Source organism: Theropithecus gelada, chromosome 14, assembly GCF_003255815.1.
Source record: "Theropithecus gelada isolate Dixy chromosome 14, Tgel_1.0, whole genome shotgun sequence".
In the NCBI taxonomy this organism is placed as follows: Eukaryota; Metazoa; Chordata; class Mammalia; order Primates; family Cercopithecidae; genus Theropithecus; species Theropithecus gelada.
Window position 1 is genome coordinate 102,187,340 of NC_037682.1, and position 23,959 is coordinate 102,211,298.

The 23,959-nt window shown below is 37.8% G+C and overlaps 1 protein-coding gene across 6 annotated transcripts in view; it reads right to left on the reverse strand.

The window, feature by feature from the left end:
• Nucleotides 1-9,900: 9,900 nt before the first annotated feature.
• Nucleotides 9,901-23,959, reverse strand: part of ARHGAP20 (Rho GTPase activating protein 20) — a 124,178-nt gene continuing 110,119 nt past the window's right edge. For 5 of the 6 annotated variants that reach the window (XM_025356852.1, XM_025356850.1, XM_025356851.1 and 2 more), the window contains 5 exons: nucleotides 23,652-23,813; nucleotides 18,849-18,958; nucleotides 16,406-16,595; nucleotides 15,172-15,286; nucleotides 9,901-14,061 (listed from right to left, as the gene is read on the reverse strand). In XM_025356852.1, the coding sequence (XP_025212637.1) occupies nucleotides 12,206-14,061; nucleotides 15,172-15,286; nucleotides 16,406-16,595; nucleotides 18,849-18,958; nucleotides 23,652-23,813 (2,433 nt within the window). In that variant the 3' untranslated portion in view covers nucleotides 9,901-12,205. The remainder of the gene's footprint in view (nucleotides 14,062-15,171; nucleotides 15,287-16,405; nucleotides 16,596-18,848; nucleotides 18,959-23,651; nucleotides 23,814-23,959) is intronic. The other variant, XM_025356848.1, reaches the window with a different exon arrangement.

Here is a 23,959-nt window from a genome sequence, read left to right on the forward strand (position 1 = left end):
ACCTTATAATACAGTATTCCTCCCTCCCATCTTCAGTTAACATTGCTGTCATTCATTTTGCTCCTCCATAAGCTATAATCTCCAAATACATTGTTGGTATTTTTATTTTGAACTGTTACCTGTTAGATCAATTAAGAATAAGAAAAATAAAATATTTTATTTTATCCTTCTTTATTCCTTCTCTAATGCTCTATATAAGTCCTCTTTCTGAATAACTTCTTTTAACATTTCTTGTAAGTCTGTTCTACTGCTGACAAATTCCCTCAATGTTTGTTGTGTGAGAAAGTCTTTTTTCCCCTTTACTTTTGAATGATAATTCACAAGATACAAAATCCTAGGATGGTGGTTTCTTTCTTCTTTTCTTTCTTTTTTTTGAGACAGGGTCTTGGTCTGTTCCCCAGGCTGGAGTGCAGTGGTGTGATCTTGGCTCACTGCAACCTCTACCTCCTGGGTTCAAGTGATCTTCTGACCTCAGCCTCCTGAGTAGCTGGGACTATAGGTGCTTACCACCATGACTGGCTAATTTTTGTATTTTTTGTAGAGGCAAGGTTTCGCCACGTTTGTTGCCCAGGAAGTCTCGAACTCCTAGCCTCAGGCAACCCACCTGCCTCAGCCTCCCAAAGTACTGGGATTATAGGCATGAGCCACTGCACCTGGCCGATGGTGATTACTTTCTTTCAACACTTTAAATATTTCACTCTCTTTTGCTGCATGATTTCTGATGAGAATTCTATTGTAATTCTTACCTTTGCTCCTCTAGGTATTTGTTTTTCCTTCTTTCAATATGTTCTTTTTGACTTTGATTTTCTGCAGTTTAAATATGATATGCCAAGGTGTAGATATTTTGGTGTTTGTCCTGAGCTTCCTTGCTCTGTGGTTTGGTGTGTGCGTCATTAATCATGAGAAGTTTTCAATAATTTTTGTTTCAAGTGCTTTTTTTCTGTTTTTCTTCTCCTTCTGGCATTTGCATTATATGTATGTCATACCTTTTGTAATTTTCCCACAGTTTTTGGATATTCTATTTTATATTTTTCACTCCTTTTTCTCTTTGCCTTTCAGTTTTGGAAGTTTGTACTGACATTTCTTCAGGCTCACTGGTTCTTTCCTCAATCATATCGAATCTATTGATGAGCCCATCAAAGACATTCTTCATTTTTGTTACACTGTTTTTGATTTCTAGAGTTTTTTTATTCGTAGAGTTTCCATACCTCTGCTTATGGTATTCACATGTTCTTGCATGTTGTCTAATTTTTTGATTAGTACCATTAGTATATTAATCATAGCTGTTTAAATTCCTGGTGTAATAATTCCAACATCTCTGCCATATCTAAGTCTATGGATGTGTTTCAGATATGTTCCATTGACATGTTTGTCTATCCACCAATACTGTACTCTCCTGATTGCTCTAGTTGTACAGTAAGCCTTAATTTTGAGAAATGTGGTCTTTTCACCTTATTCTTCTTTGTCAAGGTGATGTTAGCTATTCTAAGGCCTGTGCCTTTCCAATAAATTTTAGAAGAAACTTATCTACAGCTACAAAAATCCTTTCTGGGTGTTTTGGTTGGAATTGAATTAAACCTATATATCAATTTGGGAAGAGTCGACATCTTTCCTGCGTTGAGCCTTCCAATCCATGAATATTGCATATCTCCCCATTTAGGTCCTCTGATTATTTTCACCAACATTTGATCAATATTTTGTAATTTTCAGCATTCATATCCTATATATATTTTGTTAGATTTATGCCTAAGTATTTCATTTTCTTTAGAGTAATTATAAGTGGTATTGTCTTTCATTTTACGTTCAGCATGTTATTGGCATATATAAGTATAAAATGATTTTGTGTGTTGACTTTGTATTCTGTGACCCTGCTGAATTAAATTATTAGTTCTAGGAGGTATTTTAAAAAAATTCCTTGGGATTTTCTATGACAGTCATGTCAATTATGACACTTGCAGATAGCTTTATTTCTTCTTTTCCAATCTGTATGCCTTTGTTTTCCTGCCTCAGTTCAGTGGCTATATCTTCCAGTAGTACGTTCAGCAAGAGTGGTGATAGCAGACATCCTTGGTTTGTTCCTAATCTTAGGAGAAAGCATTTAGTCTTTCACCATTTCAATATGAGATTAGCTGTAGACTTTTTGTAGATTAAAAAAAAATCAAACAGGCTGGGTGCAGTGGCTCATGCCTGTAATCCCAGCACTTTGGGAGGCTGAGATGGGTGGATCACCCGAGGTCAGGGGTTCGAGACCAGCCCGGCCAATATGGTGAAACCCTGTCTCTACTAAAAATACAAGAAATTAGCTGGACGTGGGTGGCGGGTGCCTGCAATCCCAGGTACTCAGGAGGCTGAGGCAGGAGAATCGCTTGAACCCAGGAGTCAGAGGTTGCAGTGAGCTGAGATCACGTCATTAGACTCCAGCCTGGGTGACAAGAGCGAAACTCCATCTCAGAAAAACAAACAAAACCAAAAAACAAACAGGTATTTTCCCTCTAACTTGCTGAGTTATTTTTTTAAATCATTAATGGGTATTGGATTTTCAAATGTCTTTCTGTGTCAATTTATATGATACTATGACTTGCCATCTTTAGCCTGTTGATATATGGTTTATATGGTTGATATACTGATTTTCAAATATTGAACCACTTGCATATCTGAAAAAAAATCCTACTTAGTCATAGTAAATAATTCCTTTTATTCATTGCTAGATTGTTTGCTGATTAAAAAATTGGCATATAAATTCATGAGAGACATTGGTCTGTAATTCCTTCTTTTCTTCCTTTTCTTCCTTTCCTCTCTCCTCTTTCTTTCTTTCTTTTCATACTGTCTTTTTTGGAATTTGTACCAGGATAATACTGACATCATAAAATGAGTTGGAAGTGTTTCCTACTTTTCTATTTTCTCACAGAGATTGTATAAAATTGGTTACAATTTTTCTTTAAATGTTAGAATTCTCCAGTGAAACCATCTGGGCCTGGGAGATTTTTTTCTTTGGGAGCTTTACATTGTGAATTTAATTTATTTAGTGATTATGTGACTATTCAGATTATATTTCATCTTGGTGGTGTATTGGTAATTTGTGGTTTGTCAAGTTTATGAATGTGAAAATTATTTGTAGTATTCTTTTATTATCCTTTTAATGGCTGCAGAATCTGTAATGATATCTTGTTTTATTCCTGATATTGGTGATTTGTTTTCTCTTTCATTAGTCTTCCTAGAGATTTATCAATTTTATTGATTTTTAAAAACGAGCCATCTTTTTCTCTATTTTTCTATATTCAGTTTTGTTGGTTTCTTTGATCTTTATTATTTTCTCCCTTCTGCTTGTTTTGGATTAATTTTGCTCTTCTTTTTCTAGTTTTTTAAGGTGGGGTCTTAGCTTATTGACTGGAGATCTTTCCTCTGTTTTAATGTAAGCATTTAGTGTTATAAATTTTCCTCTAGGCACTGCTTTACCAGTATCTCATATGTAGTAAATCCTCATTTAATGTCATCAATATGTTCTTGGAAACTGTGACTTTTAGCAAAAGGATGACAAAATTAAACCAATTTTACCTAACATTAATTGATATAAACAAGAGTTAAGTTTCTTCGGTGTTTCTGGTCACAAAAACACTGTCAAACTTCTAAATAAAGACCCAAATTATTCTAATATTGAACCTGGGAATAAATACTAACCCTCTCTATATATTTAAAATAGATTAATAAACACAAGTAAGATACTTAGTTGTTCCAATTCAAGGTCTCGGGTGGCAGGTGCCTGTCCTGGCAACTCAGCGTGCAAGGCAGGAACCATCCCTGACAGGATGTCATCCCAACGCAGGGTGCAGTTACACACCCACACTCATCCTGGGACAACGTAGACATGCCAGTGGACCTAACGGGCACATCTTTGGGATGCGGGAGGAACTCAAAGAGTACCAGAAAAAATCCAGGCACACATAAAGACAATGTGCAAACTCCACATAGACAGTGGCCCCAGCTGGAAATCAATTTATTTATCTTTCTTCATCAGGGTTATAATGAAACAACATTGAATGAAATGACGTTATTCAAGGACTTGCTCTATTTTGAAATGTTGTGTTTCCACTTAGTTTTGTGATTAAAAAAGTTTTCTTTTGAAACTTCTTTTTGACTCACGGATTATTCAGAAGTGTGTTGGTTTCCAAGTGTTTGGAGATTCTCCTGTTATCTTTCTGTTATTTACTTCTAGTTTAATTCCGCTGTGGTCTCAAAACATACTCTGTATGATTTCAATTATTTTAAAATGTTGATGTTTGTTTTATGGCCCAGAGTAAGGCTTCTTGGTATATGTTCCTTGAGCAATTGAAAAGAACGTATACTCTGCTGTTGCATGGATTATTCTATAAAGGCTGATTAGATATGATTGATGGTGTTGATGAAAATTCTTCTATATCCTTGCTGGTTTTCTGTTTAGTTTTATTTAATTGTTGAGAGAGGAGTGTGGAAGTCTCCAACTATAATTGGGCTTTGTCTATTTCTCCTTTCAGTTATGTCATGTTTTGCTCTAATGTTTTGAAGCTCTGCTGTTTGTGCATACACATTTAGGGTTGTTATGTCTTCTTGGTGGATTGTCATATAATGTTCCTTTCTGTCTCTGGTAATTTTCTTTGTTTTATAGGTCTATCTTCCCAGTTTTAATTTAGCCACTCCTGCTTTCTTTTGATGAATATTTGCATGATATATCTTTTTCACCATTTTACTTTCAACCTACCTATGTTGTTGAATTTAAAGTTAATTTTTGTACACAAGAAATAGGTCATTAAAAAAAGTTTATTCCTCCTCCACCCCATACACACTTAAACACTCTGTCAATCTCTGTCTTTTGATCAGTATATGTAGATCATTTACATTTAAGGCAATTCTTGATACATTAGAGCTTAAGTATGCCATTTTATTATTTTCGATTTGTTTCCTCTGGCTTTATTATTCTGCTTTTTTTTTTCTTCCTGTAGGGTTTAAAGACTTTTTTTGGAATTTCATCTTGATTTATTATTTGAGATATATGCACTCCAAATATATAGTTTTTGTAGTAGTTGCTCTGGATATTACAATATACAGCTGTAGCATATCACACTACTGGTACCAGCATTTTACCACTTGAATGAAGTATGGGAACCTCACTTCCATTTAAGTCCTTTTATCTTTTCCACTTTTCAATATCATTGAATATCAAATGGTGTTATAATTTTTGTTTCAAGTATCAAATATGATTTATGAAACTGAGGATTGTTTGTCATACATCCCTTATTTCTGTTTTTTTTTTCCTGATGCTCCAAATTTTCTATTATTTACTTTGTTTAAAAAACTTTCCTTACCAAATCTTTACAAATGTATCTGCTAGTGACACATTCCTGACATCTTCTTTCATGTGAGAATGTCCTTATTCTTTTTTCATTCATTGAAGTTGGTTTCACTGGATATGGGATTCTGGGTTGACAGTCTTTTTCTTTCTGCACTTGAAAATATTGTGCTACTTCCTTCTGGCCTCCATGGCTTCAAATGATAAATCTTGTCATTTGAATTGTGTTTTCCTATAGGTAAGGTGTTGGTTCTGTTTTCAAGATTTTGTCTTTAGTTTCCAGACATTCAATTATGATGCCTTTGCACTTATCCTGCTTAGGTTTCAGTTTCTTGAATGTGTAGGTTTATGTCTTTTACCACATTTGTTAAGTTTTCAGCCATTATTTCCCTGAATGCTGTTTCAGCCTTACCCTCTCTCCTTCTGGAACTCTTGACACAAATGTTGGCTCTTCTGTTAGTGTTCCATGGGTGCCTGAGACTCTGGTTATTATTATTTTTTCCAGTCTGTTCTGTTGTTCAGATTGTCATCAAATTCTATCAATCTGTCCTCAAGTTTACTGATTCTATGCTCTTTCATCTCCACTCTGCTATTGAGCCCATACACTGAGATTTCTGCTATTGTATTTTTCAGTTTAACAATTTCCATTTGGTTCTTTTGTATAATTTCTATATGCTGATTATATTTTTTTCATTTAAGATAATTTGTATTCGGTTTCTGATACATTTTAGAGTGGCTGTTTTAAAAATCATCTTAATGTTAACATTGTCTTTTCTCATTGAAATTGTGATTTTCTTGGTTCTTGGTGAGACAGGTGATTTTTAATTGTATCCTGGACATTTTGTCTATTATGTTAAGAGACTCTGGGTCCTACATAAATCTTTTTAGTTTAGCAGGCAGTCACCTTGTTTAGTTTCAGCACCCACAGATCTGGCCTATGTTTGGGGTGGTGGGCCCAGTGACAACTTAATTTTCAGAGCTTTTGTGGTGTATTTTGATGTTTCTGGTCAGGGAGGCCTCTTTGTTCCTCATGCCTGAGACAGCCCTGGCTGGGTATTTTTTGTGGTGGAATCCTTCCCATATCGTCTGGCTGTTCCAGTGTTTCTGGACAGGGGAGGGGAATCTTACAGCAGCTGTGGCCAATTAGCTTTCCAGGATGAGCTGCAGGTTGTGGCTGGGTCCCTCTTGCTGTTGTTGTTGCCTGATCTTTCAGGGGTGAGGGAAGTGTCAGGCCCAGCAGGAAAAGTCATTTATTACTAGTGGGGCTCTCATCAGTCCATCTTGCCGATGGTTCCTGCTTCACCCAGTGGTGTCAGAGGGATTCTCACTGATCAGGGAAAGGGGCATTTCTGAGCTGCCCTGTGTTGCTAGTTGGGAAAGGTCAGGCCTTGGGTCACCTTATTCTACTGGTGAGGAGATGTGAGATGCTCTGCCACTGCGTTGTTCCCCCACTCCTAGAGTTCCAAACCAGTTTCACTGCCTCTTATCCCCTTTCAAGATTTTCTTTTGGCTGTCTCTTGTATACTTATAGGATTTACAGTTGTACTTAGCAGAGAGGAGCATGGAGATACAAGTCTGCCATTTTGTGTAAACCAAATTCTCAGTCTAATTATTTTTATATTCATCGTAGCTTTCGGAATTATTTCTGATATGATTTTCATAAATTTGAGATACCCAGCCTAGACACAAGAATTTAGGAAAGTCTGGATGGTCCTCGCATACATAATTTGTGCCTGCTTTATGATGAAAGAAGTATTGTCTTACCTATTTTAAGAGGAAAAGGTTAAAAAAAAATAATAAAAAAAAAAGCCTGTGGTCAGAATGAGGTGCCAGCTGACTGTACCCAGGACGCAAGATCTATTGTGAGCATTAAATGAAATACTACATGTAATACATTCATCACCAGTGCATACATGCAACAAAGTACCCAATAAATGTTACTGTTCCCACTCTTCTACACAGCCCAATTTTTCCCTTCCCTGTTTAAAGTCCTTGAGGACAGAAATAATTTGTCTTTTTCACCTTGTATCACTAGGGTCTGGAACAGTACCTGGCAATAAAAGTTTAGCTGCCTGAATAACATTTTATCACTTTTAACACCTGCATTTTCCCAAGCCATGGTCTTTCCTTCTTTTCAGTTTTGTTTCTTAAACTCCCTGTGATTCAATTTCTTGTACGGATTAGAATGCTTACTTAAGGCTTTCCCCCCTCTCTACTCACTTGCTGTGCCATCAAGCAGGAAGCGTCTTGTGTTCATGTATTTTGATGATTCTCTGCTACTTAATCATCCCATTCTTGGGAAAAGATACTCATTTCCTTTCTTCCTGAAAATTTTAGGCAGTAACAATCGCAGCCCCTGTGATCTGGCAGAGAAGGCGCATTTCTTTGTAGCACCCATTTTATTTGCTTAGAGTAATGGAACTACCTCACAAGATTTTAGCTGATTTATTCACTTCATAGCAGATAAAGAGGCTGCAAGGAGAAGTCCTAAATTTAATTCCAAGTTACTGTAATCTAATATCAAGTCTAGACTATAACAACTAGCATTTAAATCTTAATGTCTCCAAAGCCTATATATTACCATGCAAAATTCAACTCCAGAAAACATATATTTTGCCTTAACAAATGTTAAAATATATTTTGATCTAAAAATGTGTGTTCTGGTGCTGTACTAAGTGAACACACATTAAAGAACAATGCTCAGCCGGGCGTGGTGGCTCACACCTGTAATCCCAGCACTCTGGGAGGCCATGGCGGGTGGATCACCTGAGGTCAGGAGTTCGAGACCAGCCTGACCAACATGGAGAAACCTCGTCTCTACTAAAAATACAAAATTGGCCGGGCGTGGTGGCACATGCCTGTAATCCTAGTTACTCGGGAGGCTGAGGCAGGAGAATCGCTTGAACCCAGGAGGCGGAGGTTGCAGTGAGCCAATATTGCGCCATTGCACTCCAGCCTGGGTAATGAGGGTGAGACTCCATCTCAAAAAAAAAAAAAAAAGGAGCAATGGTCATCTAATACCATCATCTGTGTGTACTTCTTTGGGATTTCAAAACAAAACTTTACAAATTACAACCCAGAGCCCTCTGTCAATTAATTCTATCATAACATCTGACATTATGGAGGGCAGAGCTAAGAATTCATGGTATTTAAAAAAAAAAACAAAAAACAAACCTGAATGCAACATGAAGGTGGCTCAGGAACAGGGTAAAATGCTAGCTCAGGGTAAGTCAGCACAGAACTCAAGAATACTTAGAAACTTACCTTATGAGAAATCCTCACAGCCAGAATAGATGTTGAAGAAAGTAAACATTTTATCCAACTTTATTATTCAGGGAATAAAAGTCATTTACTAAATTTTTTTTTTGTAATGAATTTTTCTTTGCATTGGAATAGGCAGTTTGTGAAGATGTTCTCTGTGTCATTAAAACATGAGCTGGCACTTTGGGAGGCCAAGGTGGGTTGATGGCCTGAGCTCAGGAGTTCGAGACCACCCAGGGCAACATGGTGAAACCCCGTCTCCACTAAAAATAAATAAATAAATAAATAAACCGGGTATGGTGGCACGCACCTGTAGTCTCAGCTACTTGGGAGGCTGATGCAGGAGAACTGCTTGAGCCCCAGAGGCGAAGGTTGCAGTGAGCTGAGATCATGCCACTGCACTCCAGCTTGGGCTACAGAGTGAGACTCTGTCTCAAAACAAAAAAACAAAAACGAAAACAAAACAAAACAAACAAAACATGACCTGGAAGGAAAATACGAATTAAACACTTGCCACCAAAATTTGGATGAAAATACATAATATTCTTAGAGTTTTTTTTTAGCAGAAACAATATGGCATTGGTTCAAAGATATACATTAGATCCCTTTGAATCAATGTCATGTCATGAAAAGTAGAAAAGCACAAAGGAGATAATCTCTTAAATTCAGTGCTTTTAGATTAAGACTCTTTTTAAAAAGTGAAATTATCATTGTGTTTCTGAGAGAAATCAACACCAGTGTGTGTGTACATTGCCCAAATATAACCTGACTGGAGTTGTGTTCTTTTCCACCCAGTTAGAAGAAATTCTTTCTGGACTAAAGTGGTATATGTTTTTGAATCGCTTTGAAATAGTGATTAACTTTACACAGAGGGGAAACTCAGCCAACTTTAAGACGGCAAAGCTGTAGCAGTCATGACAATCTTGTCATATTAAATACATTTATATGACCTGAAAAGCAGAAACGTCTTGGCATGTATCTGGGGTCATCTGGGTATTCTGGCTAGAATGGTCCAAACTTAGATAAGAAAATCTCACACAATCGAAGTGATCTGATGGTTCTTTGACATAAAAATACTGACTATATCTCATTCCAGGAGCACAATGAAAACATAATGCCTAAGAAAATGAAGACAACATTAGAAAAAAATATTTTATAAAACCACTTTTCCTAAAAAGACAGACTGACCATGGGTTCTGACTAAAAGCTCAAGGTTCAAATTCAACATTAATTATACTCTATGAAATTTCCAATGTTAGGCAGAGACTGGGATCATTAACTAGAACAATTCTACAAAGGGCAATATTGCTCTGGTGGGATGGTTAATTCTGCAGAATGGCATTTTATTTAACCGACAGCATGGACTTCATACATATCCATTATCAGTGCCTTGAAAACCAAACAACTTTAAAAGTTAGCAGCAGTTTCTGCAAGTACAAAAATACACATTTATTACATAACATATGGTAGTAAAATTTGTCAAGATATATTATACAAACTCAAAGCATTTTAGATAAAGCATCAGTCTAATATATTATAGATTGATGGAGTATAATAAAATGACATATAGTCTGTCTTCAAATCATACAATATAATACTTTACAGCAATATTAACAAACTATTCACATTAAGAATTACAGGAGTATCTAGGGGAACACAGATAGTAGGAATGGTTATTAAAAAACCTCAGCAACTATTTTCTTCGATGCTTCAAACTGGGTGAATGATTTTTTTACCTGCTAATATGAAAAAGTAAAAGGCAATTTCTTCCAGAAAGACACTCCAAGCCATAAGAGCTTCATTCACATCTTGCAGTTCTGACAGTAGTATGCCCTAAGGGAAAGGGGAGTCCCTGCTGACTTTATATATTATACCAAAAAAGATGCATATGGCCACTTAGGAGTCTTAATATGTGGGACTGGTTAGTTATAAAGTGAAATCGACTTCACATCTGTGACTGAGATGGCCAGTGTCATGAAGTAGCTCTTTGGATGCAGAGTTCTTAAAGATCATTGTAATGGTTAGCACAAACAGGGCCATGTCCCCACGAGGTAGGTAGCACCTATAGCTAATACTGAAATAACTTCTTCTATCTTAGAGAAAACATTTTTTCCCTATAACTGAAAATGCAACCTTTAGAACAAAAAAGAAAACATTTGATATGACCATTTTCTGGCTGATTGATAAAACAAATAATTTGGAATAAGCTAGCTTGTGAGAGAAAGATCCATCTGGTGGTGAACTAAAGAGAATGGGCTCAGAGCAACTTCTTATAGGTAAGTAGTTAATGTGAAAGAAGATGCACATCCATTTTCAGTGCCGTCCCTGCATACTAGTTGGCAAGGCCTGATAATCTGTTTCTAGGTGATGAGATGTACTGCTGTAAACTTTAAGTCAAGAAAGCGGAGAAAGGTCCATGGATATAAAATAAACCAATGGGGTATAAGCCATGAAACATTTGGAGCAAAAATACGAAACGACGTCTGGAAGTAAAACCCAAAGCAAATGGCTGTCTGAGAAGGCCTGGTAGCCACTTTGTTGGGTATTCTATTGTGGGACTCCTTATAATCTGCCACCCTCTATATTGCTCTCTCAATTGCCAAACTATAAAAATCAGAAAAGGGAATGATTTATGTTTTTTCTGGCTGACTACAACCTAAGAGGCAGGACTGTGCAGAAACATTTCAGCAAAGTGATGCCATGGTTTGATCACGTTAACAGCATTCGTGTAATTGAGAAAGGACCGTTGTTGTGGTCTTTTCCCCCACACTGAGAGTGAATGCTGTCAGGAGGTCACCTTTTAAATAGAGAAAGTTGCTTTTCTGAAGAATGTTTCTAGCCAGAGACACCTTTGAAAAGGGTACTGACATGAGCAGCCATTTTCTTCTTTCTCCTCACAACTCTGTTTCCTGAAGCCTTTGCAAAGCACTTCAACACTAATGAAAAAACAAATCGACAAATACAACCAACAAAACTGATTATCATGGTACCCATGGCTTTTGAGTCACTCTGTTTTTCTCCACTCTAGCTGTAGCAATGGCCTGGTTCCTGGAATGATTCTGTAAGGACACATGATTAGTAAGATCCCACAAAAATGGCCACTGGCTTGGATTTAGGGAAAGGTTTTACATGATGTTCTTCATTACTGGACACACTTAATGCTTTGATTAGTGGCATTTTTCTTGCCTACTTATTAAAAACATTCCATGGAATGTAGATGGTTTCTCTGTACCCTTCCCCTCTCTCCTCAGGCCCCTATTCCTTATTCATGATATCTTGGTCTTCTCAGGACACCAGTCTCACAGACTGTTCCCATAAGTGGTTCCTCTACAGAAGATGCTTTCGCTAGCCCTCTGTTAGTATCTCTAAAACCACATGACAGGACCAATCCCAACCTTTAATAAGAAAAAGCCTCCTAAACACTTAGGTGACAAAAGTTTTAGCATAAAGTTATTTGTCAAGTAGTCTCAATAAAGAGAATTATTTCATTGTCCTAAGTATTAGCAATGATAATCCTTATGCTACCTCTCCCAGGTATCTTATACAAAGTGGTCATAATAATTATTGTCTATTATTATTAACCCAGTTCCTGTTCTTGTGGACATCAGATTCTTATTACGGTTAAATGTCTTTGGTTAAATACCTGTCCTCAATGTCGCAGACCACTGTAGGCCCTGAGTCTGGGCTGGTCACATCCTCTAGAGTCCAAGAGCTGGCTGAGGCTCTTTCCCAAGGGAGAGAACCAGAAGAGCTCTGACTACCAGGCTCTATTTCCTCATGTGACTTCATACACAGCTTGAGTCTGCTCTCCACCAGGCTGAATGGAGAGCTACAGTGTCTCTCTGAGTCCTGGAAGGGAGAAGAACTACAACTTTGGGCTGACTGCATGAGGGCCAGTCCTTCAGCTGCCCTTAAGGGCAAGTCTTTTTGTTCCTCTTGCAGTGAGTTGGCTTCTGGAACACCAGAAGCATGTAGGGGTGGCTCTAGGGGTCCTTTTGGAGAATCTGTTTTCTTTTCCTCTGGTCTGGCTGCCTTTGCTTTCTTTTTGAGGGACCAGTTTTTCAGACTGGCCACACCATTTCTCAACCATGTGCTGGGATGAAGAGTTACAGAATGCATTTGTGAATGCCACTCCATGGTGTCCTTCTTTGTATAGGCCGGGCGGCTGCAAGCCTGCCCTGATGAGGGACCGGGCATTCCAGAAACATGGCTGGCATTGCTAAAGTCAGGAGAAAGCTCTTCCCGTTTTCTCTGAGCCTGAAAAGTACAATCTATTGGAGAGGAAGTCTCAGTGGGTGTAAACACAGAGTGTTCAGAAATCTGAGAAAAAGCACTGTCTTGGGAGCTTACTGATGAGCCGGATGGGGAAGTGCCTGGGGAGGATAAGCTGGAATAGCTGGTCCTTGGGCAAAGGTTTAATTTTGGGGGTAGAACCTTCTCAGTGTTTTGGTTTGTGGCACTACTCTTGCCCACCTCAATCCCCATGACTAAACTCTGATTAATAAGCTTCTGCCCCTCCATTTGCAAAGACTTATGCCGTTTGAGATAATCCTCCTCTCCATGCAAGAGACCAGCTTCACAGCTGGTTTTATGTTGTTTCTTTGAATAAATTCCCCTGAGATAGGTCAGCTTGCGGTTCTGGTCTTCTATGTTGGGCTCTGAGCAGCGCCGGTGTGTCCTTGGACCCTTGAGGGCATCTGCTGTGTGTGGTGGGGAGTATCCAGATGTATCCACATCAAAGGGCTGGTTCTTGGAATGATCCTGTGAGGACACAGGACTATAAGACGCCACAGAAATGGCCACTGGCTTGGACTTAGGGAAAAGTTTCATATGATTTCCTTCACTACCAGACAAGCTTTTCTTCTTAGTGTTTTGAGTAGTGGGATTTTTCTTGCTGACATCAGTGCCTGTGACTAAACTCTGTTTAAAACATGTCTTTCCCTCTTCCTGGAGGGGTTGATTCTGCTTCAGATAGTCTTCATCTTTTTGAGAAAGAATTGTATCACAGCTGGACTTGCGTAGCTTTTTCTGATAAAACTCCCTGAGGTAGGAAAGCTTTGAATCCAGATAGTCGATGCTGGGCTCTGAGCAACGCCGGTGTCGCCTCAGGCTTTTTGCAGCATTTGCTGCAGCTGTGGACAGGTAGCTGGGTGTGCACATGGCAGACGGGGCCCTGGCATGATCCCGCAGTGGGATCTTTGTGTACGCTAAAATGTTCACTGGCTTGGATTCAAGAGGCCGTTTCATTTGAACATCTTCATCTTTAGAATGGGCCAAGTCAAAGTCGCTTAGGGTTAAAAGGCCTTCAACCTCGGGCTGGTCAAGATCATAGTCACTGAGGGTTAAGACAGAGTCCATGCTTCTGCTCCCCTGGCCAAGTTTCTTTACCAAGTCACTGCATGGTGCATCAACATCCTCATTTAGCTCATTTTCCAAGCTGTCATAGGAGGAGTCATTCAGTTGAAAGCAAGAAATATCTGTCAAAAAAATTAAACCATGATTAGCATGTTTACTTACCACAAATATACTTATGCTTCCTTAAGAACAAACTATGGTGCTTAGCTGAATTCTCTTTTCATGTGGAGTGTTCAAATTCCTGCTCTCAAGAAAGAATCTTTCACAATCTCAATTGTTAGTGAAGAATAAAAATAAAATTGCTGGGGTATAGGAGATTTATATCAGTTCCTGACGAATGGGCTTTCCTTAAAATTTTCTTAAGGCAGTGAACATGTCATATGACCAAGAAATGGTGAAACATATGAAGGAATTAATGCTTTCATAGTATAAGTATATCCAGATTCTGAGTGAGACTCTGCCTTCTAACAGGTTGCTGGTGGTTACACATACTTAACGCTAGTCTTGGGGAAACCATTTACTAACTCTAACAATGTCCTTTTACAAAGTTCTTTAATATCCATTACCTTATTTAATCTTTACAACAACCATAAAAGTTAGACATTATTTTTATCCACATTTTAGAGATAAAGACAATGATGTTCACTGGCATAGAATAACCAGCCAAAGATAACATATCTAGTAATTGATGGCACAGGGATTCAGGTTCTGAAGGCAGCTGTATGTCTTTGAATTCAATGTTCCCCCACCCTCCCAGCCAAATGATGCTAGTTGTTTCAAACTGTTTCATAGCACACTAGAATTCTGAGGTGCCTGAGGGACCAGTATGAGGAAGGAGAGGACAAAAAACAAACAAACAAACAAACAAAACCACTCATGGCTCCACTACCTCTGGGCTTTCTACACCAGTTTCACCCACAGCAGTTCTGTTATACATACTAGGGTTATTCATAAAAAGCCCATCAAAAACCATCATACCACAGCATGCTGCCACTAACTTATTGAAGGCTGGAACCTAATCTTTATATAGTTCTTAATCGCACTACACTGTTAACACATGCTAACCTATTGGCAGGCCATCTAAGGAAGGATCAAAAGCCCTGGGCCCCACTGACCTGGATCAGAGGCTCCCTTCACTTCAGCTGCTGTGGACTCCAGGAAAACCCCTATCCCAGTATGTTTACAAACATGTGTCTGTTTCTCACAAAAACCAATCCAATTATTCAAAATACCTGAGGCATTCTCTCTAGTGTCACATCTCACTGAAACCTCTCTGAAGAGGGAAGTGATTTCTTCTCCAAATATCCTAAGGCAATTCTCAATCAGAAATTGTATAAGCAGAGAAACCTGTAAGAAAAAGGACAAATGAAGTATTACTTTTCATATTACATGTTTATAAATCACATTTCATATATAAATCCTGATTTTAACAACAAAAAGCACATGTACCCACAGAAAAATTCATATCTGCTTTAAAAGTACATTAAACAGTTTCCCCTAAAAAACTATGATACTTTTAAAAGTACTTTGGGCATAGAAATGTAATCGGTGGACTAAAGTTATTATTTGTAGCCTTGCCTTAATGTTAACATTTTATACCAATGGCTCTGTTTGTAAAACTGGGTAAAGAAATATACTTTGTTATTAAAATTTATAAAGCATCATTAGACAAAGACTTATAAAAACCATTTATTGTGTAAAGGGCAGGCTGTCATAAACTTGGGAAGAGGGCTCATCTGCGAGTGCACTGTGAAGGAGAAAGACAGCTAGGAAGAAAACTTGTGTTCCTGACTAGTCTCTACCCAAGCATTTGGCTGACAGGTCTATCCATGTACTGCCACCTTCTGCTAGGCTCCCTAACAAGAGGTGCTTGTGGGGAAAGGTAAGAGTTTATTAGGGAGCTTTGTGACTCCATTGAGAGGTACTGGAACCTTTCTGAAGTTTCCTTGCCCCAGTAGCTGAGGCCAAGGGGCAGGAGAAATGTTAAGAGCAAGGGAACTGATATCCCCACACCCCTTATTAACTGCCCGGGACTACAGGAGTGTGATTTCAAATAACTACTGTATTATCACCGACTCCATTTTATTTCTAGATGAGGACACTGTAGGTCAATGTAACTTTGCCCAAGACTATACATCTGGCTAGGGGGTAGAGCTGAGAATGAAAGCTTGGCTGTCCTAACTCCAAAGTCCTTTTTTTTTTTTTTCATTTTAAAAATCATATCAGCTGCTTTCTCACTTTATGGTTTTAGTCATAGTGTTTAGCCTCCTTAAAGGGAAAAGAGAAGTAACCCATCTGCTATCATTTCCTACTTAACAAATCACTTTCCTATAGTCTACCAGTAGTCAAATTTTCTAAGGAGGTATACTTAAGTTATTTAAGAAATCATCTTTTAGAATACCCCAAATTTCAGTTTCAAAATGGGGACTCAGTCTCCCAGGGCATAAAAATGAAAAACTTCATTACCTTTTTTGTAAATTCGTTTTCTAGTTCTGGGCGGGAGGAAGTAGGAGGCCAAAGAATACTTGGAGCGACACACACAGCTAAATTAAATGCAGTCATCTGATTGGATGAGGAATGTTGCTCAATGTTGTGTAACACCCCAAAAAGATACCTTAGGAGAACAACATTGGCTCTCGGAAGCTGGTCTAATAGCCTAAAGACAGAAAAATTACTCTTTAAGCAAGACATTTCATTTAAAAACTTGTAAAGACAAGCAACTCTCACTTTGAATGGGGAAGAGGGCAAATCAAGAACATAGTTCAGATATGCAAGAGTTTCAGTTAACATGGTACCATACAAAGTGAGGACTGCCTGGACAGAAAGAAAAAATAGGCACTGGGAATTTATTTTTTGTTTTTTTTATATTGTCTTCACATCTCAATGAAAATGTAAAAGAATGCAGAAAAATGTTTCATTCAAAAAAATGCTGCCTGAAATATTTCCCTGAAACTAGCATAATGCAAACTTAGGCCAATCCTGTAACATTTCAGAATATTTTCAACCAAAAACGGCAAAAAGCTTTCTGATAAAATTAAACAGTAATTTATAAAATGCTCCTTTATTTCCAAGTAGCAACACAGCAATGCTGTCTCTTGGTAAGAACCCAAACCTTAGCTATCAAGACGTCCAGGTCCATTTTGAGAGCTTATGCTCTGCTCCACCAGCTTCCAAGGTCAATTTTGTCCTAAATCTGTTTCATCGTATCACTTTCACATATAAGTTGCTTATAGTAGTATATTTTCTACTGTTCTCATGTTGTAATTGATAAGGAATTTTTAAATGATCAGTCACCAAAAATGACTACTATTATCCAAAAAAACTACAAATACACTGATATTCATGACTCTTTTTTTTTTTTTTCAACAGAAACTTGCAACCTAGGGAAAACAAGATAGTCTGACTGCTGCTTGCACAAATAACAGGGAGGCCTTTCTTCAGTACAATAGACCGACAATGAGCATAGTTTTTGTAAGGGTAAGTTATGAAGGACTTTGAAATGGAACAAAAGATTACTGGGTGTATTCAATGGAAAATAAGGCATCTAGCATAAGCGTTTGGGTTTTCTGCTTCTATAGGGCCCTAAGATTTTTCACAATAAGAGGTATTTTACAACTCTGTGTAAGTTGTAAACAACTGATAGCAGAGCATCTAATACTTGTCTAAATATGTGAAAATTCCTGTCTGGTGGAGAGACAACTGATTTATCTGCACCCCTGCCCTGACAGAAAAGGTCAGTTTTATTTGTATTTATTTGCAAATTCACTTTAGCATTTCTGATTCATATATTAATATGTATATGATTATGAATATATGAATATATATGAATGTATATATGATTTCAACTTTGAAATCTCCTTTGAACTGGTTGTTAACATCTTATTAGTTCCCTCATAAATGATTTAAACAAAATATTTCACGTGTTCATATTTGCATGAGAGTCATAATTTTACCTTTTTCCAAAAAAAATCATTTAACAGCTTATAGGATATATAGTGTTTTAGACAATTAGCAACAAAGTTTAGAATTTGATGCTCACTATCTGAATGGTTTACGCCAAACTATAATGGAAGTGGAGGTGGTGTTTTGTTAAACGGCCTTGGTTTCTGGTGTCTTCAGCAGCTGTACTATGTTCTACTGGTGAAAGATGTAGATAGTTCATATATGAAAGTTGCTTAAGAAAAAAAACAACTGTACTAAACAAGCAAATACAAGTAAATAATATTGAGATTCCTGAGTATTCACAGAAGTAGAAATATTGCTTTTTGTTAAGGGACGTTTCTTTCCTATTCTCTTATAATGCAGGAAACATTCAGGAATGGGGTAGTGAGTTCTACCAGCAATTTCCCTTTGCATGAGTAGAGACAGCACATCCTTTATGATCAGATGTACTTTGCAACTCTGCTTTTCCTTTCCACTTTTCAAGGACTTAACTGTGCCTTTGCTGTGCTTCCACAACACTCTCCAAATCTCCCCCCTAGCACTGATTGTACTGCATTGTAATTCTTGATTTTTCTATCTACCTTACCAGACTGTGAGTTCTGTGAGAAGACAGAATAGCTCATTTTCTCTGTATGACTTCAGTTGGTGAATGCAATATATGATGAGTTGTCTGGTTAAATATTTACAAAAATTAAGATCATAAACTGAAGACTGGGCCTATAGTATTAGCTAGTGGACTAATGGATTTCAGCTCCCATCAGATTCAGGTATATGGAAGGTATACAATGTTCAAGTATTACAATGTTCAACTATAAGATTAAGGAGGAAAACAATGACAAACTAGCATAAATCTATTTCTAAACTGGTCCACATGGATATGACTTTGATAGCTGTCATTATTTTAATAAATAATCTTATAAAATATTTTAAAAGTATATTTGAGACATGACCAAATTAGAATAATTACCTTTGAACAGTATTTATTTTCTCTTCATCATTTCCTTGATCCATTACAGAGACCCAGTGATCATAGAGATCTGATGAAAAAATACTTCCTGGAATATTTCGCAGAAAATCCTTAAATAGATTGAAAAACAAATATTTCAAATCATTATCCTCATGCCAAACATGTATTAGAGAAAGTAGAAGACATTTTGTTGAAAAGTTCCCTTAAGTACTCTCTTCTGTGAACTACACAGCTCTGCACCAACTCTCCACTGACTTGGGGACACAGAAACATGTACTTTGATTTTCTTACAGCAAAAATCATTGGGATGACTGGAGTCTTCATTATTGTGGGAAAATAAAGGACAACCCATTTGGCTGAAACTTCCTGTTTGCATACATTTTAGTGAACTAGTATGACATAAGAAGGTCTGGCAGTAAACCATCCTAAATTCCTTTCCCCTGTCCCTTAGACGGCTAGTTCAAGGAAATGCACCAAGGTATCTATGAGGTTCATTGTCTGATAGTCATTAATTCAATCATTCTATGTGCATTTATTCATATGTGCCAAGCACTATTTAAGTTGCTGGGGATAGAGAAGTGAATAAAACAAAGTATCTGTTACCTTAGAACTTTATATTCCAGTGGTATTAGTGCACAGTTGCATAAAGAGGTACTTAAGGTTTCTCCCTGTATTCCCTGTAGAAAGGTTCTCATATATTTGGGGAGAGAGAGCATTTCAGGTGATGGCTGGGTTCTAGAAACTTGGGCAGCACACCTATGCCTGATGTAAATATTCTAAATAACATGTCCACAGGATATTATCCTTTTCTAGGAGACCCTATTCTGCTGAGATCACTGGCAGGGCTGAGTGTGGTAAGGCTGAACTATGACACAAACAGCAAATGACCAAGGATGTTTGTTGTTTAGCTTTTGTTGTTTGGTTTTTGTTTACAAAAAACTTAAAAATAACAAAATTTGGTTCTTGTCCTGGTCCTACAGAGTTGACTCTAGGCCAACTGTCTCTCTTGCTTTTGCTGTGGCATTACCAAGGTCAAGCTTACAGTCTGATCTCCACCTTAGTAAACTTTAGCCAGAGTAAACTCAATATCGTGTTTAAGCACCATATACATGGTTGGCTACCCTCTTGCAATTCCCTGCTTACAACATGAGGACAGGTGAAAGTCAGCAATTGGGCAATTTTAACTCTTGCTAAATCAAATCAATAATTTTACCTATGTGCCTTATTGAAGGCAACACACACCTTGTTACTTAGATATCATGTTTATAACAGTAATATAGAAGCTGTGATAACTTATTGCTACAATTAGCTGATTGTGTGGGCATCTTCCCCACTTGCTTATGAGCTCCTCCAGGGTAGGGACAGACCCTTACCTTCTTTGTACATGTCAATGCCAAGCACAGTCCTAGTCATAGTAGAGGTCATTAGTGAACTACTGCTATATTGCATATGGCCAAATATTAATGGGAGCCAAGAGAAGGCCAATCAACTGTAACTGAGATTTTAAGATAATCTGAAAAGCCTCTTTGTAGTCATGTCACTTTATTACCATCCTTTTTTTTTTTTTTTTTTTTTTTAGAATGTTTAACAAGAAGGAAGATTGACTAATTCAAAGTCTTCTTCTGTTCTATTATATCTTATAGCAGAAATGTACTTGCATACTTGTGATTCAGGTGTATCATTACAAAAGTTACCTCTTTTTGGGTAAAGTGATTTAATTTTCATAATTCCAAACTAATTTTAGCTGCTGTACCCACTTTAGAAGTTAGATTTAGAAGAGGCAAAATTTGTTATTTCAAAATGTGGTAGGGACAATAGCTCTCTTTTTAAATCTCCGTGGAAAACATACTTATGATCTGTCTTGAAGAAAAACATCATTAACATCTTAAACCTACACTTGAAAGATAATAACTCGTAACATCTCAATGAACTCTCCCACAGCTGGAATAACAAGTTACGAAATACAACCATCATCACAGCTGAGAAGGATGTGAGAGCCGATTCTGAACTGCAATCACCAGCTCACAGCACTTAACTGAATGTCTCCTCTCCTCCAAAAGCAGAGCCAAGGCCATCAGCAGAACCCCCAAATTCATTTGAGATGAGATACTGCAGGATTAAATATGAACTTTTCCTCAAAGGTTTGATGGATCAAAGTTATAGTGTCTTAAACAATTTTCATCCAATTATAGTTTGAAGAGTTAAGCTTTAACTTAAACTTATATTTAAGCAAAACCAGCATAAGTGAAAAATTAAAGGAAAATGTAAGTACCACTTCAAAACAGATTTAAAAACAAGAAACAAAACAAAAGCTTAAAAACTTTTTCTAAAAATTATCTCCCTTTCTGCAAGCACTTGGAAGAAAAGGGGGTAAAACATACAATAAAATGCTAATTACTTGGAACACATTTAACCAGATTTTTCAATCAGTTGGATCATTTTTTGCCTTTTGGTTATTTTTGGACAAATATTTCTACAATTTGAAACATAATTTAACTCTTCTAGAACCATGCTTCTTTGCAATAGCATCAACAGTTTAGCACAAAATTTTAAGAAGTGTAATGCTATGAAGAACAGCACAGTAAGAATTTTTTTTTTTTCTGCAGACATTCTTGGTTGTTTAAAGAAAATTGTTTTAAAACACAAGCTTGGCAGGCCGAGGCAGGCGATCATGAGGTCAGGAGATTGAGACCATCCTGGCTAACACAGTGAAACCCCGTCTCCACTAAAAATACAAAAAAATCGGCCGGGCGCGGTGGCTCAAGCCTGTAATCCCAGCACTTTGGGAGGCCGAGACGGGTGGATCACGAGGTCAGGAGATCGAGACCATCCTGGCTAACACGGTGAAACCCCGTCTCTACTAAGAAATACAAAAAACTAGCCGGGCGAGGTGGCGGGCGCCTGTAGTCCCAGCTACTCGGGAGGCTGAGGCCGGAGAATGGCGTGAACCCGGGAGGCGGAGCTTGCAGTGAGCTGAGATCCGGCCACTGCACTCCAGCCTGGGCGACAGAGCGAGACTCCGTCTCAAAAAAAAAAAAAAAAAACAAAAAAATTAGTTGGGTATGGTGGTGGGCGCCTGTAGTCCCAGCTACTCTGGAGGCTGAGGCAGGATAATGGCGTGAACATGGGAGGCAGAGCTTGCAGTGAGCTGAGATCACACCACTGCACTCCAGCCTGCGTGACAGAGCGAGATTCCGTCTGAAAAAACAAACAAAAAACCCAAAAAACACAAGCTTTACCTTTGTAAATTAAGAGATGTATAAAAAAAATTTTATCATGCATAAAAAACCTTGGCATATATATCTGGCTACATATTTTTACATATGTGTATATGTAAAATACGTATTCATATTTTTAGTGTGTTCCAGGACTGAAGAGTAATCATAAACCCTGTGCAAAACAGATGAGATGACCTTAGCTTCAACCCTCCAGTTCTCTTGCATGATATTTAATTGCAAAAATCTATAGCAGGGTTTAAGAGCAGATATGGCTTATTTACCAAGAAACATCTGATTGTATATAAAGTCATGAAGTAACATTCTATAAGCACCTGGGCACTTAGCTGGAGTAGGGGTATGCAAGAATCTTCTTCACCATATTTTCCTTAACTTGGTTTTCATGTTTCAGCCTGAAATACAGGCTGGGGCCTTGTCTTGACCCCTAGCTCTGGTGCATTCTAATTCTTTGGGACGTGGGAGCCTTGACACAGGTCTGCAGAAGATACTGCTAAGGTCAAAAGCTCTGCTTAAAGCTCATTTTGACTGTAGGTGTTTCCAAAAATGTAGAGCATTTCCAAGAATGTGGGGGCAGAAAACATTTCAGAACTCTGTATCTCTGTAACTATGGACGTGACTTAAGTAACAATGGGTAAAGTGTAAGAACTATAAAGAATGCCAAGTGTGGTAAAAGTAAAAGAAAACTTAGATGCTGAAGTCGTTCCTACTCCACTTTTAAAGTAAAAGGCATTAGGTCTGGTGCGGTGGCTCATGCCTATTATCCCAGCCCTCTGGGAGGCTGAGGCGGGCGAATGACCTGAGGTCAGGAATTAGAGACCAGCCTGGCCAACATGGTGAAACCCCGTCTCTAGTAAAAAAACAAAAATTAGCTGGACGTGGTAGTGCACGCTTGTAATCCCAACTACTCGGGAGGCTGAGGCAGGAGAATCACTTGAACCCGGGAGGTGGAGGTTGCAGTAAGCTGAGATCATGCCACTGCACTCCAGCCTGGGTGACAGACTGAGACCTCATCTCAAAAAAAAAAAAAAAAAAAAAAAGGTAAAAGGCATTAGGGGACAAGGGAAGGCATGATGATTATGAAAATAAATAGAATTTTCAGTGATTTCAGCAATTTTTTATTTCAATTGTGAGGCAAATGTTTATTATGGCAAACTTCTTTACCTATTTTCAAACATTTAATGTTTATATTTGAAAACTGCTTTCATTAAGAACGTAGTGAGATAGTGAGGAAATCATAAGCAGGATGTCTCTTTTGGTATACGTGTGTTTTTTGATTTTTTAAACTTAAAATTTTTATTTTTTACATGGAGTGGCAGAAGTAAAGATGAGATCAGTGTGGGATAAAAAATTTAAAAAGCATATTTGATATGTTATATCATCAGTGGTAGCTTTTAAAGTCCAATGTTGACTTTGTGAAACGTGTTTTAAACACTTTTTAGTGTAAAAATTATGTTAAATCTATTATGGGTCTTTGCAGATAGAAATAATGTTCATAATGAAAAAGTAAAACACCCTTTCTTTCTCTAGAGCTACACCATGGGGTGGATAAAGGGAGGACTTTTCTTACCTTTAAGACAGATGCTATCACAAAAATAGATTCACAGTCTAGGTGTACTTCAACTCCAGAATTCAATTTCTCTTTTAGTTCTCTGCAGGATTTCACATTGGCCGATTGCCGGAAGATACCTTTGGTGAGGGGTCCTTTTTGATTAAGAAAGAAAAGCATATCCTATGGGGAAGCAAAGGAAAATAAACAAAATGATACTTGACACACACAAATAAGGCAATGTATATACTTGCCCTCTTTGGATGCCAGAGGCTAGGGTGTGCTAGGGTAAAAGCACTGAAGGATTGGAGCTAAATAAATGGCTGGAA